The 17555-nt window shown below is 28.7% G+C and overlaps 1 protein-coding gene across 1 annotated transcript; it reads right to left on the minus strand.

The window, feature by feature from the left end:
- Positions 1-10346: 10346 nt before the first annotated feature.
- LOC129312425 (receptor-like protein 33) lies at positions 10347-13900 on the minus strand. Its single transcript, XM_054955076.1, has 2 exons — positions 10838-13900; positions 10347-10750 (listed from the first exon to the last, which is right to left on the minus strand). Exon 1 carries the CDS (start codon positions 13859-13861, stop codon positions 12992-12994), a length of 870 nt encoding a protein of 289 aa, XP_054811051.1. The 5' UTR covers positions 13862-13900; the 3' UTR covers positions 10347-10750; positions 10838-12991.
- Between the last annotated feature and the right edge of the window lie 3655 nt (positions 13901-17555).

Raw genomic sequence — 17555 nt, forward strand, 5'->3', positions numbered from 1 at the left:
CTAGTACTTCCATAGCTATTTTCTTGAAGAAAGTTTTTGCTTATTTAAAAATTTACAATGGATAAATTAAGACAAAGTAAAAAAATCTAATTCTTTTTAAAGACTCTTGATCATTATTAGTTATGCATTAGTGATTAGGATAATGGCTCATCATCTAATTAATTGATATGGATTGCTCCTCTGTGATGCATGTTGGGCAAAAATACAATCTAATGAATAAGAGCAATAAAAATAAAGCCATAAGAAGTTATTTTTATAATTTTTTTGCGTATCAAAAGGGAAATTTATTTTCATCCATCATCCAAATGATTTTTTCCTTGAAAAACTTTCATGTATGAGTAACAAACAAATCCTATTTATATATAAGAAAAAATTGTTCCTTGTTATAATGTTCAAATTATGTAGTCAATCCTTTTATTTTAAAAATATGCCAAAATATAACTAATTTCAACATAACATTTAGGAAAAATGACAATAAAATCCCTTTGAATTATGTAAATGATATTTTAGTCCCTCTAAATGCTATAATTTTCTTGAAATTCCAAAAGACTTTTTTGTCATTAAAAATTAATATAAATGATAAATTACCCTTAGTTTTGGATTTTAAATGCGAACTTGCAAATTGCTGTTGTATTCTTGTAATTTAAAAAAAAAGTTGTAAATTTTAAAATAAAACTTGTGAATGAAAATTGATATTTGAACTAAGGACAATTTAATCATTTATATTAATTTTTTAATGACAGAAAAGTCTCTTGAAAATTAAAAAAAAAAACATTTTCAGTAATTTTATCGTCATTTACATAATTCAATGAGATTTTATTGTCATTTTTTCTAACATTTAAGTACCTCACCAAGTATTATAAACACCTCTACAATATCAATATTCATTTAGAGAGAAAACTGTGTCGGGAATTGCACTATTTACTAGAAAATAAATAAAAAATTGAAATTATTTAAAAATTATAATAAAACATGAATTTGTATCACAACATGAGGAATGGGCACTCCAAGGAGAAAAGTTGTCACGGTATGTGTTTCAGAAAATTCTTTTGTAATCATAATCTAATCTTGTATAATGTTTCATAATTGACTTGTTATTCATGTGCATGTTAGTTAAAAATGGCAAAGTTGCAACTTCTTTTTTGGCTATAATTCAATATGTTTGGTCATTTGTGCTAGACTTGTTATATAAACATACAAATAAAATCATAAAATTTTGTGGAAAGTTACTCCATGCACCATAATTTTTGAAAATTTGCAATAAAAGAAAAACTTCAAAAGGTTGATCAATTATATAATGTATAAATTAAGAAAATGTAAGAAAAAATATATTAAAAAATCAAATTAAATTTTCTTGAAGCCAGGCCACATGATCATTTGTGCATTAGTGGTTAGAATAATAATGGCCCATCATCTAATTGATTTGGATGAGTACTCAGTTATTTTCTCACATGCCGTGTTAATTAATTCATGTAAGTTGGGGCTGTCTATTCAACAAGACATAAAAGTTTAGTCACCTAATAAGTATAAGAAATATTAATAAAAACCAGGACATAATGAATGATATTTATTTAAATTTTATGAATAAGAGGAAGCTCATTTTCATTCATATATAGGGCACAAACTAGTTTTTTCATGAAAATCCTCCATGTGAAATCCCCGTCTATATTTGAGGATATATTGTTTTTCTATTATAAGAGATATTCAAATTATATATTCGGTTCTTTAATTAATCTTATTTTAAGAATATGCCATAATAATATTAATTTCGTCTTAGCATGTAAGTATATGGCCAAAATAATTCTTTTTTCCACTTTGTACTATAAACACATGTTTATTATCAGTATTCAATTTAAAATTTATAACAATTATGCTAATTAGTTTTTACAATTTATAAAGTATCACTCATCTTTCCCATTCCATAGAATATACTTTTTAAAAATAGGCCTCTAATTGTATATGATAGTCTTTCAACTTAAAAAAGTTGGATTGAGATTACAGATATAATTCCATAGGTTTCTTTATCAATATTTGGATAATTGAATACAGGGCAAGGAAAAATAAAATAAAATATGGTTCACTTATTATTATTTATCAATATTCTATAGGTTTATTTTTTCATATATTTCCATCCATGTGTGATTTACTTTTGTCCGAACGTTTAACTTTTCCACACAAGAATTGTCAATGAACGATACTATTTATTATTATTTGGAAAAAAGAAATTGTTAAATCACGTGTTATGGGAAATTCTTTTTTTTTATCATAATCTAACATTTGAAGTCTTTTATAATTGACTCGTTGATCGTCATGCATACGGCAAAATTACAAACAAGATTGTTAAAGTCAAATAAATTGTTTTAAAAATCTTTACTTATTACTTTTGTATGTGCCCTTCAACGAGGGCAAACACACACTCTCACACACATAATCAAAGAATTCAATGACAAAAAATTGCAACCAAGCACTGTAATTTTTTAAAAGAAAAAATATCAATCAAAGATTGTCGAAAAAAATTTATATTAATTAAAAATAATTTATTGTCAAAATTAAAATAAATACTTATTAATTTAAGTTAGTTTTTTATGAACTAATATCTATCCTGGTTTCGATAACTCATTTTAAATTAGTAACAGTTCATTCAAATTTTTTTATTTAAATTTTAATAATAACTAATTCTTAATTGATATAGATTTTCTTTAATGGTCCTTCATGTTATTTTTCCTTTTTAAAATTTATCATAAAAGAACTCTAAAAACTCAAATAACTCAGAAGGATCAAAGAACTTGAATTTTTTTATGATTGAATTTTGTTACAGGCAAAATTTTTCAAGTTATGGACCTTTTTTTGTCAAAAAATTACCAGCTTAACGTCGCAAGAATTATTAAGATATTTAATTATGAATGTAGTAAAATTATATTACATGAATGTAATTTTCCCTCAATTAGTAGTCATGGACAACAGTCAACAAAACCAATTAAAGATAATGCTGAGTAATACATCAAAGCCCCAGGTCAGAGTATGTTACTGTCATTTCAAGATTAAATAACTGACCCATATTTTAAAGCCCATGGATCCATAATCCATATATAAAGAATCATGTTATGCAAGCCGAGCCGTTGTTCCTTTCCTTCTTTCTTTTATTATTTTTTTTTTGGGTCAAATTTCTTTTGGCAAAATTCTTGTTTCTCCATAATTCTTGTTTCCTCGTTGGTGTAACTATATTCTTTGCAAGAAAATTGATGATTGAGTCATATCTGTTTTTTTTTCTTTTGCAAATTGTTTCTATCCAAAGCCACATTGGATTACGAGAAGTAATTTATCATTGAGCTGAATTAGGTTCTAAACAATGTTATCTCTCCTAAAGATACTTTTTTGCACTCCTATGAACTTAAACTTTTGATCCCATATTTAAACAGTCACATCAAAAGCCGCTCCGTTAATTTCAAAGACTATTCGTCATTTATTTTTTTTCCTTTTTTATATCTATGTGACACGTGGCAGTAACAGGACAGGAGGAGGAGGATGTTAACTGTTAATCACGTGCGGAGAAAATTTTAGGCACATGCAGGGATAGTGACAGTTAACTGATGAAAAAATTAATAAGAATTAGATTTTGAACAAATTTGAAAAATAAATTATAAATATTGATTTAAATAATTAAAAATTCAATAGTTTTAATCATAAAATTTTTATTTAAAAAGCTTAAAATGGTACTAAAAGCCACCAATTACATACATCTCTTTGAGCTCGCCTCTCACAAAATTCATATTCTAAGATAAATGCCATTTAATAAAGTCAATGCAAGAATGCCAATCAATTAATATGGTACCGTAGCAATGTTGCAGATCTTGTGGTAATTATTGGAGGAGTTCTTGAACTTCCCACCACCTGAGGAGCCTCATGTGGGTAGTTTTGTGATAGCTTGTATGATGATTTAATTATCTTGAATTCATTCATGCCTTTGAGAAGAAAGCAAAGGACAACTGGTGTGCTTCAAAAGTAAATATTCTCAACTCTGAGACATCTGCGAAAGAGGGACTAAAATACTCATGCTGCCTTTTTGTGTATTGCCAAGACTGCTCTAGCTACTGAGCAAGAGCAGGATATGTAAGGTTTTCTTTAGACTTGCATGCATGTAATCAAAATCATGCCAAAATGTTTGCACCAAAAAAAAAAAAATTAGATGACTATTGGTTATCTGTCTTTTTAACTTCGTAGTAATAAAACCACAAAAATCAACCAACGAGGGTTGGGTCTACAAAAATCTAAATAATAGGAAGGTGTTTAAACTATTTTTATTAATTTTGAAACACATATTATCGGGTTATGGATTCAAACTCATATCTTGAAGATAGTGGCGGACTTACATTGACTCCAGGGTGGGTAGATGCCCCCCCTCCTTAAATTTTCTAAAAATATATGAATCATTGCCCCCTGCCATCCCTTAGTTCTGCACTCGCTGAACAAGTTCAGTTGAGACTTGAGGGAGTTAAGAAAGAAATAGAGAAACAGAAGACAACAATGTCATTTGAAGATGTATTTGATGAGAATGACAACAACCATGATATATCTAACCGGTTTGAATAGGAAGAACATGAAAGGAAGATGGCAGTTGAAGAAGGATAGACCATATGATCTCATCAATTGGTACAATAGCAAAACATAGGTGCTTAATGACAGTCTTTAGTTCATATATATCATTTTGTACTAGTGATAGGAAATATGGGAGACATTATTCTAAAAAAAATAAATTCTCTTTATGTCATTTTAATATTTTGTAAGAAGGAAAATATACAGCCTAACTTTATATGGACAAGGTGTTAAGGTTTCCTTTTGTGTTCTTTTATAAGAGAAAATCTGAAAGTTAGCTTTATATGTAGATGTGATTAAGGATTCCTTATTTAGGCATGAGAGTTTTGTTAAATAGACTTGATTGCACTTGTAATGGACAGACTTGATGAATGAAATATTGTGATTGCATATTCAGAAGCTCTCCCCCTCTCTCTGCATTCTGTCTCCCTCTCCCTTGCTCCCCCATTGTTCTATTCTTCATTTCTCCCTCCCTATTTCTAGTTTCTCTCTACTCTCTCCCTCTATTCAGATATGTGTGAGTGTATGTGAGTGTGTGTTACATCAACTAGTTTAGTATGATTGATCTATCTGGGTGGAGAGGGATAAGCATTTTCTATAAATTAAAGAACCTTACCTTGTTTCCATGACAGAAAACAGAGGTGAACATTTGGCAAAAAAAACCTACCTTATATGGCCACATAAACGAAGAGGGTGTTTCCGAGAAATCTTGTAGGTGTTGTGGAAATAAAGAGATTCATGATTGAAGCTGATATATCTTCTCCTTTTGTAGAGAGATGCAGTTCGGCAAAGTGGGGTGTGATGCTCAAAGTGGGAATTGGAAAAGCCAATGAGCAAACCATCAAATAAAATATTATAATATTTTAAAATCTTTATAAATCATTTCTTTTATTCTTTACTTCAGCAAATTAAAACGAAAATAAAATATATTATAATATAATATATATATATATATAAGGATACAAAGAATTTCATTTATTCTGTATACTTTTATTCCATAAAATCATTCATTTTTATGCATCTTTGTTTAAAATATGTTTTTAAATTTATAATCCTCTTAATTATTTTTATTCATTCAAATTATTTTTTCATATTCAAATTATTCTGTGCACGTGTTGCCATTCAAGCTCCTCCTTTCTTCTCCGATTGTGAATGCTAGCGTCGATTGTGTCTCCTTTTGTCCATGTTGCATGGATGCATATGGTTTTCCTCTCCCTCTGTTCAATCTGTGAGTCACAGAAGAGTGTAGGGGGTGGTTAGTCATTGTCAAAAGTTTGAGTCGCGAGTTCTCTTCTCCCCTATTCTGTTAGCTTCTTCCTTTTCCTTCCCTTCTCTGTCGATGCTAATTAAGGTGAGAAGCATTGAACGTTTCTTCATGTTGATCCTATATACGTGGGTGTATGATTTAATGATTTAAGTTGCAATTTTTACCTCTTGTGCTCCTATACATGTTTGATTGGGAAGGGGAGATTGAGATTCAAACAAGCTAGATTTAACTTTAAAGAGTATATTTTTGATAAGTATTTTATCTATTGTTGGGGTAGTTGTTACTTGAAGAAGTTAGACATGAGTTTGAACCTTCTTTAAGCACAATTGATTTTTCATTTTTGGTAGGAGTTGAACTTGAAAAGCATGTAGAAATTGTTGGGTTGGAGATTCAAAGATTAAAAAGTTGTATGAAGTGGTTTGGAAATTTACACACAATGAAGTGTTTGGTGCAAGGCCTAAGTGAAAATCATATTTAAATAGAGAGATGAGCTATGGATAAGGTATTACGGTGGTACTATGGAAATTATAGTATTTTGAACTTCAGTATTCTTGATAGTTAATTTTTGGACGGTATAGATGATGAGGTTTGGAGAACTTTAAATTATTAAAGTTGATCATGGTGGTGTTAATGCTGAAACGAAGTTTATTAAAATTAAGAATAAGGGAAACTAGATTAAAGATTAGAAGAAGTGAATTTTGAACCTCAAGAGTACTACACGCAAATAAATAGTGTCCCAATTAATTTATAAATTTTTTATCAAAATAATATTTTATTTAAATTTTTACTTAACAACTTCTATTAATAAATATTGTCATTACTGATAACATGAAAAAATAAATTATTCTTGTTTGTGAAACATAGTATTTTGGATAAAATGGTTTAAATGTAAATTTAAATGCTTTTTATTTGCTAAAGTCATGCATTAATTTATTAATGAAATCATGACATGGTATTTATGAAACTTCCATGCATATTTGAAAGTTGATTTTTAAAGAGGATTATATGCAGCACACTGGTTACTAACAACAATTACGTTAACCTGAAGTATTTTATGGTTAATAACTAGCTAGTTTATTTTTTTGTGAGGCTTGTACTTGTATTTGATTTTTGTGGCTTCAAATAGCATTTGGTTAGAAATTTTCTCATGGACTGTGTGTCCATGTTTGTCTTTATTTCATAAGTTATGTTTGGTTATTTATTCTTGTAGATTGTGTATTCATGTTTGTTACCTATTCTGTCAAGTCTTCAAAATATTGAATTTTTAATTGAATTGTGTATTTGAAATTTCAATGAAAGTATACCATTTTTTTTCATATATGAATTATTTGTTTTCTATAGCATGAAAGGGTAAAGTAATTTTAGTTCACTCTCACTTTATGGTTATCATTTAGGGTTAATGAGCAAATAGGACCTTGAACTATTACTTAAAAATCATCTTGGACCTTGAACTCTTAAAATATGCAAAATAAACCCTAAATTTTTAAATTCATAGCAAAATAAACCCTAACCGTTAACTTTTTAACATCGTTACTGTCAACACAAGTATTGTTCAGGGTTTATTTTCATATGAATTTAATCCTGACTATTACAGTACCTGCATAAATAGTAACGATGTTAAAAAAGTTAACGGTCATGGTTTATTTTGCTATGAATTTAAAAGTTTAGTGTTTATTTTACATATTTTAAGAGTTCAAGGTTCAAGGCGATTTTCGAGCAAGAGTTTAGGGTTTTATTTGCTTATTAACCCTATTATTTATGATTCCAACATTAAGGGAGTTTATTGGATTAATTTGTTTTCTTTTCAATTATTTTACATGATTGCTTGGGTTTATTATTTTATTCTTTTAAAATTTTATTATTACGATGCTATTCATTAGAAAAATGTTTTTGTTTCAAATTTATTAGCTGATGTTGAACCTCTGACCAATCACTGAGAGGCTTACAACTTAGCTGGGTGAATATTTATTTTGAAAATGCCTTCCTTTCTAATGTAAATTCTAAATTATATATATATATATATATATTGCTTTTGGAAATGCGGTTTAAGGTACTCCACATTAATTATAGCTAGAGTTTTGTTTTTTTTTTGTTTTTTATGTTGTCTGTCTACTATTGAGGAGCAAAGCTCCATATTTTGATTGTCATTTTGTAAAAATTTATGTCGTAGGAATTTTGGGAGGTTCTATTTATAGGGGAGATATTGCCAAAATTTTCACAAAAAGTTTAATATTTTGATTTATGTGAAAAGCAAAATAGTTATATATATATATATATAATTATGCTTATAATATATCCAATGTATTTATTTTAAATTTTTCCTTAATTGAGGCATAAGGGGTGTGTACTTGTGCATATAGGGTGTGACATAGAGAAAGGGGTTAGTCACTCACAAGTCACAACATAACGAACCAAAGTTTAAATCTCGACGGGAAAAGGTATCCATATTTTTTAGTATCCGACTGTGTCTTGAACAGGATTATTTTTAATTAGAGGATACCTGTTGAGCAATAAAAAGAACTGTAAAATTATCAAGGTAATGCCATTAAACAGACATGAATGGAAGAATTGTGTAAGGTTATTAGTAAATGATAGCAAATGATCTTAGAAAACAAAAATTAAAGAAAATAAATATGACAAAGGTAAAGATAGGCTTGTAGCTCTTGAAAGACTTGAATTTTTTACCATATTTTTGCAGAAAAATTCTTCCTACCTCTGTTTGTCAGTACCATTTATGTCATATTCTATTCCAATCTTTTGATTAGCTTGTGAAGGTTCTTCAAATTGTTGAATCGACGTTTGACCGAGTTAGTTATCTTATAGTGGATTTCTCAGTAATGGCTTATGGGCTCAATTTTCATTTTCTTTTCCCTATTTCTTCAATTACAAACTAGTAACAATAGGCTCATCAATGAATAAAGTTTTAGTTTATACAAACTCATGTTAAAGCTATGTATTTTGTGGTTAGATTATTCTTCATTTTTTATAATTTCATATTTTATGTAATCTAGAATTGAATTTAGATGAAGAATAATTAGTTAATTATGCTCTAAATCCTGCACATGTTGCTTTATTAGATGTCAAAAACTCTCTAAAAAAAGTCATTAACCAATCACAATTAATTAGACAATACTGGCAATTCTTTTTAGCTCAATAGCAAAATAACTTATTATTGTGCATGAGCAAATATTAAAGTAAATTATCTCCCACTTCAACTAATTGTCTTTTAGATTGGATATTCCAGTGGCATATCCCAATCACCCACTTTAGTGAGAGTTTCAATCTACATTTTTGAGTCTTCTTCTTGGCAAAGATGACTCAAAAAAGTACATCAAAACTCTCACCAAAGTGGGTATGCTAGTGAAATCCCCAATCTAGAAGACACTAATTGTAATGTGTTTTCAAATGTATTGGGAGCCGTTAAATTATGTGCACCTAAGAATTTATATTATTAGCCATCTTCATCTATTTATTTTCTAGAAATGGATGAATATGATTGTTTTGGTTCTTTATATCTAATATTCTTTTCATTTATGAGTGTTGTTGTGGGGTTAAGTTTACATATTGAGAAATTTATCTTGCTGCTTTGAGTGTTGAATGTCTAAATGCATTAATTTAATGTGGAAACATTAGGAGATAATTGATAGACAAACTTTCTAATTCACTCTTTCATTTAATGTTTGAATCTCTAAATTGCATATACTTTCAAGGTATTCCAGATGTTGTTCCTAAGAATGAGTAAAGGGGTAGGTGTGCATGTTGATATGAAAATTCTTATGATTTATCTTATGATATTCAGGTTTTTTCAAAAGTAAGTTTGAGAAAAATGTTTCACATGGCATTTTATTGACAATGCCCTTGATATTAGGCTGCATAGAAAAGGACTTGGATTTTAATTAGAGAGAGAGAGAGAGAGTTGCTTGATTATTTTGGTTTGGTGAATGGTATTTGTTTAACTATTTAAAAATTGATTTTGAGCCTAGATATTGTATCCACAGTTAAGTCTCACATTTAAAGCCTAGTTGACTTTAATATTATTTGTATTATAATTGAAACTAGACATCAATAGTCATCTAAGACTGGCGCCAGCATCATCATCATCATCATGATTTATTTTGGGGTAAGGTGATGAAGTATATTGTTAGTTATAACAAAATACTAACTTAGTTGTTTGATTGTTGGTGATAGTGTTAATGGTTTTGTGAGATGAAGTATTGCTTATTTAAGAATAATGTATCGAATCTATTAGATTTCATTATTAAACAGACGTTAGTAGGAGATTAAGAAATTGTTTATATATGCATTTATAATTTAGGCTTGGAGACTTTCATAAATTCATAGTAATTCTTAAAATATTATTTATGAAATAAATACATAATTGTGTTTCCTTCGGTCTTATATTTAATGCATCTATTATAAAGAGACTCATTCATCACATGGAATACATTATACAATGGCGTAACATTCATAATTCAATTACACAATGCTTGTCAAAGAATTTATTTGCATCAATTTCAAATCAATGAAAAGCGAATATGATTACAAGATAGATAAATCACTGATATTATACCAACACCTACCTTCCAAATGCAAATTTAGCCTAGCTTTCTCAACAGTACCAACTAGATTGCAATTCATACCACATACTATTGATGAATTGAAAATAAGCTTGCCTCCATGATCTGTTGAAGAGTAAAGGACCCACCACTACCCAAAATCCCACAATAAATCTAAATGCCATGCTCACAAAGAACCAATTAATTCCATTCACCTTGTCAACTTCTTGGTGTTTGCCATTTGTGCCATTTGATGTACAATTAATGGTGAGTGGAGTATCACATAAATCATTGCCAACAAAACTTGATACTTCAAAGCTTTGCAATTGGGTCCCTGTTGGAATTTTCCCCTTTAAATTATTGCAAGACAAGTCTAGGAAGCTTAGAAAGCTTAATTCAGAAATGCTTTGGGGGATTTCACCTGAAAGATGATCTCTTGAAAATCCATAGACTCCAGTGATTTCATATTGCCAATATTTTGAGGAATTTGGCTTATGAAATGATTATTTGAAATGTTCAAAAAATGGAGTCCCTTAAGTGCTGTAATTTCTGTTGGTATCACTCCAAATAATTCATTACATGAAAAGTCCATATTGGTGATAAGACCAAGGGTGGTGCTGTAATCATAAAATCTTCCTTTCAACAATAGCTCTTCAACTACCAATAATGAATCAACATAAATGTCTCAAAAAGAAATGGATGACTTCAAACTACTATTAATCACTGACATGACACTCAAATGCTTGACACATTTTGGTATTTGTCCCATCAACTCATTTTGTGCAAGGTCCAAAATTTATAAAACACTCATGCCACAAAGTTGACGTGGAATTGGACCACAAAATTTGTTCGATCTAAGAACAAGAATCTTTAAATTTGACAACCTTTATCCAATCCATGTTGGAATCCTTTTTGAAAATTGATTCTTTCCTAAATCCTAGAAAATCAAGTTGCTTGTGTTCTTCAAAAAAGTTAGGAAGTTTCCAGAAAAATTATTACCGCGAAGGTTCAACATTGCTAACCATGGAAAGGATCCCACAGATATGTTTAAGATCCCAGTGAAATGGTTGTTCTTTAAGTTCACTGTCTTAAGATATGGCCATGTCATCCAGCAATTAGGTATCTTACCTGATAAATTATTTGATGCCAAATTAAGAAACTCTAACTCCTTTGTCTTCTCTTGTTTATGACACAAGAAATGAACAATCGATCTTGAAAACCAGTTGCTTGAAAGGTCTAAGTACATCACATTTTGTGATACATAAGGTAATTGGCCATGTAACTTATTTGAGCTTAAATCAACAACAGCATAGAAAAATGTTGTGTTTATCCGCATATTCGAATGCTCTCCTTCAATTTAATTGTGAGAGAGATTCAAATATCGAGCATTATTGCCTATTGTGTCCCAAAACCAAGTTGGAAGAGAATCAAAAATCTTTGTGTCTAAGAGGTCCAAAAAATAAAGATGGTTCAATGATTGAATCCATGAAGGAAAGTGGGGACCTAAATTCCAAGGGGCCAAACTTAACATCTGCATGAGTTGAAAAGGAGGACTCCAATTAGGGCCTACTTGTAGAGTGAACTGATTTTTTGATGCTGAGAACACTTGCAATTGGGTAAAATTAACAAGGTGGGCTTCTTTGACAACTCCTTGAAAGAGATTATATCCCAAATATAGGTCATTCAATTTAGAGAGTGATCCTAGAATTTTAAAAGGATTTCCATCAAGTTGATTTTTTGTGAGAGCAAGACACATCAAAGATGTTAAATTTCCCAGCAATCTAGGAAGTGCACCATGAATAACGTTGTAATGAAGAGAAAGATATATCAAAGATGTAAGATTTCCTAAGGAGTTAGGAAGTTCTCCTTTAATGGCATTGTTACCTAGATCAAGGTATTTTAGAGATGTAAGATTTCCCAATGAGCTATGTATGGGATCTTGAATGGAGTTGAAAGAAAGATCAAGTTCAATAAGATTTTTGAAAAGACCAATCTGATTGGTGAGATGGCCAAATAATTGAGCATCATCCATATCAAAAATTTTCAATGCTTGAGAAGCACATCCAGAAAGGATTTTTAATATTTCAGAAATTTGTTGGTTTCACTTATTGCTTGAAAAAGACAATTTTTTCAAGTTGCAAGGATTTCCCATAGAAATTGGAATTGGCCCTTCCAAATGATTATCACTCAAATCAAGAGTAACAAGAGAAGTCAAGTTTCCAATGTTACTAGAAATTGTGCCAACCAAGGAGTTAGAAGAAAGAATGAGAGACTTTAAATAACGAAAACTGTATACCCAATTAGGGATGGAAGAGTTGAAATAATTGTAAGACAAATCAAGATGTTGAAGGAGTGTTAAGTTTTGAATGCCATTTGGGATGGAACCTTGAAATTCATGTAATTAAAGATAAACCAATTTTTTCAATTGAAATATCCATTTTGGAGTGCCAAAGTAGTTACCAAAAATACCAAGGACAATTAAAGATGAAAAGTTTGCATTAGACGGTTGAAAATGATTATTAAAATCATAGTATGACAAGTGCAACTCTCTTAAGGTGGGAAGTGAATGTAGAACCTACAACCAATCAATGATATTGGATAGGTTTACATGAATGAGCTCAAGATATTGGAGTGAAGACAAAGCTGAAAGCCAATGAAGATTTTCAACATATGTTGACATCGGTACATATCCATCCTTGGAAAATTGACTAAAACCTTCAAGTTGAAGATAGTTTAGATTTGAGAGGTTTCCAATTTCTTGAGGAATGCTTCCATTGAAATCATTACCTCTAAGGCCAAGATGGACCAAATTGGAGAGATTTCCAATTTGATGAGGAATGCTTCCATTGAGATAATTATTTCTAAGGTCAAGAAAGTGCAAATTGGAGAGACTTCCAATTTGGTAAGGAATGCTTCCTTCAAAATAATTACCTCCAAGGTCAAGATAGATCAAATTGGAAAGATTCCAAAAATGAAGAGGGATGCTTCCATCAAACCCGGCAAGAGATATGTTAAGATATGTCAAGCTAGCCATTGAAGCAAGAAAAGCAGGAATTTGCATACCACCGAAATCATTACCACTTAAGTCTAGGTAATTCAAATGCTTCAAATCAAGCACAGAAGAATGTAACTCACCACCAAACATTGATGTCTCATATAACTGTAAAGGAGGTAGAGTTGTGAGGTGAAGCTCAAGAATATGGCCTGTGATGTCGCTGCAAACAACGAACTCCCAACTGCAACAATTAATTCCATGGGGAGACCAAGAGGAAAGCCTGTTTGAAGGATCCGAGAGATGATGCTTCAGCTTAAGCAAGGCCTCTCGCTCACTTGGAATGCACTGAATCTTAGAGAATGCACTGGAAATGCATAAATCAACATTTGCTAAGGTAAGCAACCAAAGAAAAATAAACAGAACATTAATATTGCAGGGACCATCCATCATGACAACGTCAATCAAAGGTTTTCACTCACAAATGTTCTGATCCTGTAATGGATACTTTCAAGGCAATACAATTCTCGAAAGAAGAGCTGTGTATATATGATGTCACTTGTGGAACTTTGTGGGTTTCATTGGACAATAATTCACGTGGATCATCATAATTTTTTTAAATATATACATATGTATATTGGCTCCAAAAAACACGTTTTAATTTTGTGTGTTTGTTGCAAAAGAAGTATTTTCCTGTTTCTTTCTCTCTTTTTTAAGCCTGATTCGACATATGAGTCAGTGGCTCAATTGATATTCAATAATCATTTTTTTATTGAATATCAAATTATGTTAATTTTTAAACAACATTCTTGCCAAAAATTTTCAGATTAAATTATATTCGATTTATTTTGTTTTAAGATTATATTCAGTTATATTTCAATATAAATTGCAAAAAATTTCTTGTTGCATAATTTTTCATAATGTAATAAGCAAACATATCTACCATGCCATAAAAAAGAAAAAATAAACCTTCTAAATAATCTTTAAGTCTTCATTTTATCTTAACATTGATTTCTTTTTTGCCTCGCACTCAAACCATTTTAATTTAAGGATATTTTTATCTATTATAAAAGATGTTTAAATTATATATTAAAAATTTTGATTTAAAAAATGTGTCAATATACACACCAAAAACTCTTGTCTAACTATATATATATATATATATATTCTTTTTTTTATAGACTATATACATATATATTCTCATTGAACATTATAAAGTTGAATGATAGAATGTTAATGTCAGCCACCTTTTTTTTTGTGATGATTTTTTTTTCCTAAAGACAAAATTATTAAAGAGCCCCACACAAATAGTGTGTGTGTGTGTGTAGTCAGTCATAATTAACGTGTAGAATAGGCTTTCTGAGTAGAAAAGTCTTGTTTTATTGATATTCATTGTCATAATTAACAATTGTTTGTACCCTTCACAAACTTGAATAACGTGATGATGAACATTTTAAATAGGATGAATATGTTACTTAAAGAGCATTAATTAATTAATCAGTGTCACCCTGTCTCCCAATCTAACTAGTATTAGATACATGCTTTTCTTTTCTTTTCTTTTGTTTTTTTTTGTTTTTGCAGAAACATAAAATATCATGAAAAATCATAAAGTTTACAAAGATAAATAAAATAACGAACAAAATAAAAATAAAAAAACAAAAAAACAAAACAAAAACTTAAATTCAATACAAAGCAATACAAAGAAAAGAAACATAGCACCATAATTATTCTAAGCCTAATAGTTTTATTCTTATATAAACAATAATTACTATTCAAATAATATATTTATCATCTCCAGATATCATATTTAACTTTATAGAGTGAGGAATAAAAGGAGAGACGGATAAAAAAGAAAAGCTATTAGTAGTTTCATAATATGTTTTGTTTGACACATGAGGAAAGGTCCAGGAAGTTGCTGATGAATTTCAGGTCATGTGACTGACATGAATGTCAAGTTTTTGTTTTTCAATATTATTTTATTATTTAATTATTTTTTATGCCAAATAAAATTTTGTCTTTCTTTCTATAAAAGATAAATTTCATAAAAAAATTACAAATATCTAGTATTTCAAAAGATTTAAATCCCTCAACAACAGTACAACCATAGGTAGCTAGCAACAAGCTTATAGCAATAACAACTCAATTAGAGGATTGGATATTTCTCAATAATTAATGCCGACAATTTAGGCAAGCTAGAAATAGACATGAATCTGAACAGGGCTGACTTTCAAAAAATCTTAAATGGCCAAGTTCAACCCAAATTCTTGTTAATTGTTTGGACTTCAAACAGTCCAAATATTCAAAATTTATTTTTAAAATTATGTTTTATTAAATTTTTTACTTTAAAATTAACTATTTTATTGTACAAAAAATTTAAAATATATATTTTGGATACTATAGGACTCAAATTTTTTTAAAAAAATATAAAGGCCTTAAAATATAAAAATAAATATTAAAATATATTTTAAATATTATTTTAAAATATCTTATAAGTTAAAAATAATAAAAATATAAAAATATAAATATTTTTGATTTTTTAAAAAATACATATATTATTTTAGTATAAAATGACCCACAACTTAAAAAATTAATTAAATTTTATTACGTTTTATATATTTTTAAAAATATAATTTTCTATTCAAGTATTTGAACTAAGCCCAAATCAGGCCTATTTGCTTAAATAGGCTCAAACATAAAAAGAATTATTATTTTACTAAGTTCAGCCTAAATTACCAGTTCTATCAATAATATCAAGCTTATGTCTATTCTTGTCATAAAATTAAGGAACATTTTTTAAGGTTAAAAGGAGTAGAAATTTTATAAATTTTTTTTTTGATTTTATATAGAGTAGATTTTATTTTATATATGATTATAATAATACAAAGTGATTATTATTTAAATATATTTTTATTTAATCATTCAAAAATTTAATGATATTTTTATTTGTCAATGCATTTGTATGACATTCTATCTAATACATCATATTATATTTTTCCAAAAACTATTCAAATTAGATTCTCAAAATAGTCAAAAAATTGTTTCTTTTCATCTTCTGATTATTTTTAAAAGTTTAGACAGACATCACAAAATAATTTTTTTAAAAAAGAATAATTATTTTTTTTGATATAAAAGTTTAAACAAACGAGTCTAAGTGCCATACACACACACACATATAGTCAGTCATATAATTACATGTGGAATGATCTTCGTTTTTTTGGACTGAAGTGTGGAATGGGGTTTTCCAAGTAGAAAATTCTTCTCTAATTATTTTCTTCCTTAAAACAATGAACAATCTCTTACATAAGTTAAGAAAATTTTAAAAAAATCTAATTAATTCTTTTTGAAGACACTTGATCGTTAGTAGTTATTATGTATTAGCGATTAGAATAATGGCATGTTATGGATTGATCCTCTGCTATGCATGTTGTGCAAAAATATAGGCACCTAATTAATGAATAAGAGCAATAAAAATAGAACATAAGAAATTATATTTATATATTTTTTTACGTATTCGAAAGGCAATTTGTTTTCGAGTCTTTCATGATTGACTCGTTATGGTCATGCGTATTAAAAACGGCAAAATTAATTACAAACAAAATTTTTTAAGTCATAAATAAATTGTTTTTGAAGTCTTTCTGTCATTGACTTATTAATCTTATGCCTGTCAATTAGGGCAAGTATATACTCTCTTTGTTTCTATATCTATAAGAGAAAATAACTGTATCATATAGTTTAAAAAAATTAATTAATTATAATAATTGTGCTTGGAAATGAAAAATTATGGACTAAAATATCCTTATATTTAATCAAAATAAGGTTGCATTATTTTTTTTCTTGTGAATGAAAATTATAAGTTTATAAAGGGTCATTTAAAAAAATTATAATAAATACTTATTGATATATATGATTTTGCTTCTACAAAAACAAAAAAAAACAAGTGATAGTTTCACTTACATTCAAGCATTGTGATTTTTTTAAAATTTGTGAAAAAAAAACTTTAAAATCTCATTAAATAACTCAGATTGTTATCATTAATTTTCAATATAGAGTCAACTTTAGTAAAAAGAATACACAAGTTATAATGCGAGAAAGTTAACCCCAATTTTTTTTAAAGTTAACAACTTTAACTCACAAGAATTATTAAGAT

The sequence above is a fragment of the Prosopis cineraria genome, unplaced genomic scaffold, assembly GCF_029017545.1.
Source record: "Prosopis cineraria cultivar Desert tree isolate PC_DT_omini unplaced genomic scaffold, ASM2901754v1 PC1, whole genome shotgun sequence".
Lineage (NCBI taxonomy): Eukaryota > Viridiplantae > Streptophyta > Magnoliopsida > Fabales > Fabaceae > Prosopis > Prosopis cineraria.

Bases quoted from the DNA above. Each gene is read 5' to 3' on its own strand.
- LOC129312425 (XM_054955076.1), bottom strand. From the start codon at position 13,861: ATGATGGATGGTCCCTGCAATATTAATGTTCTGTTTATTTTTCTTTGG.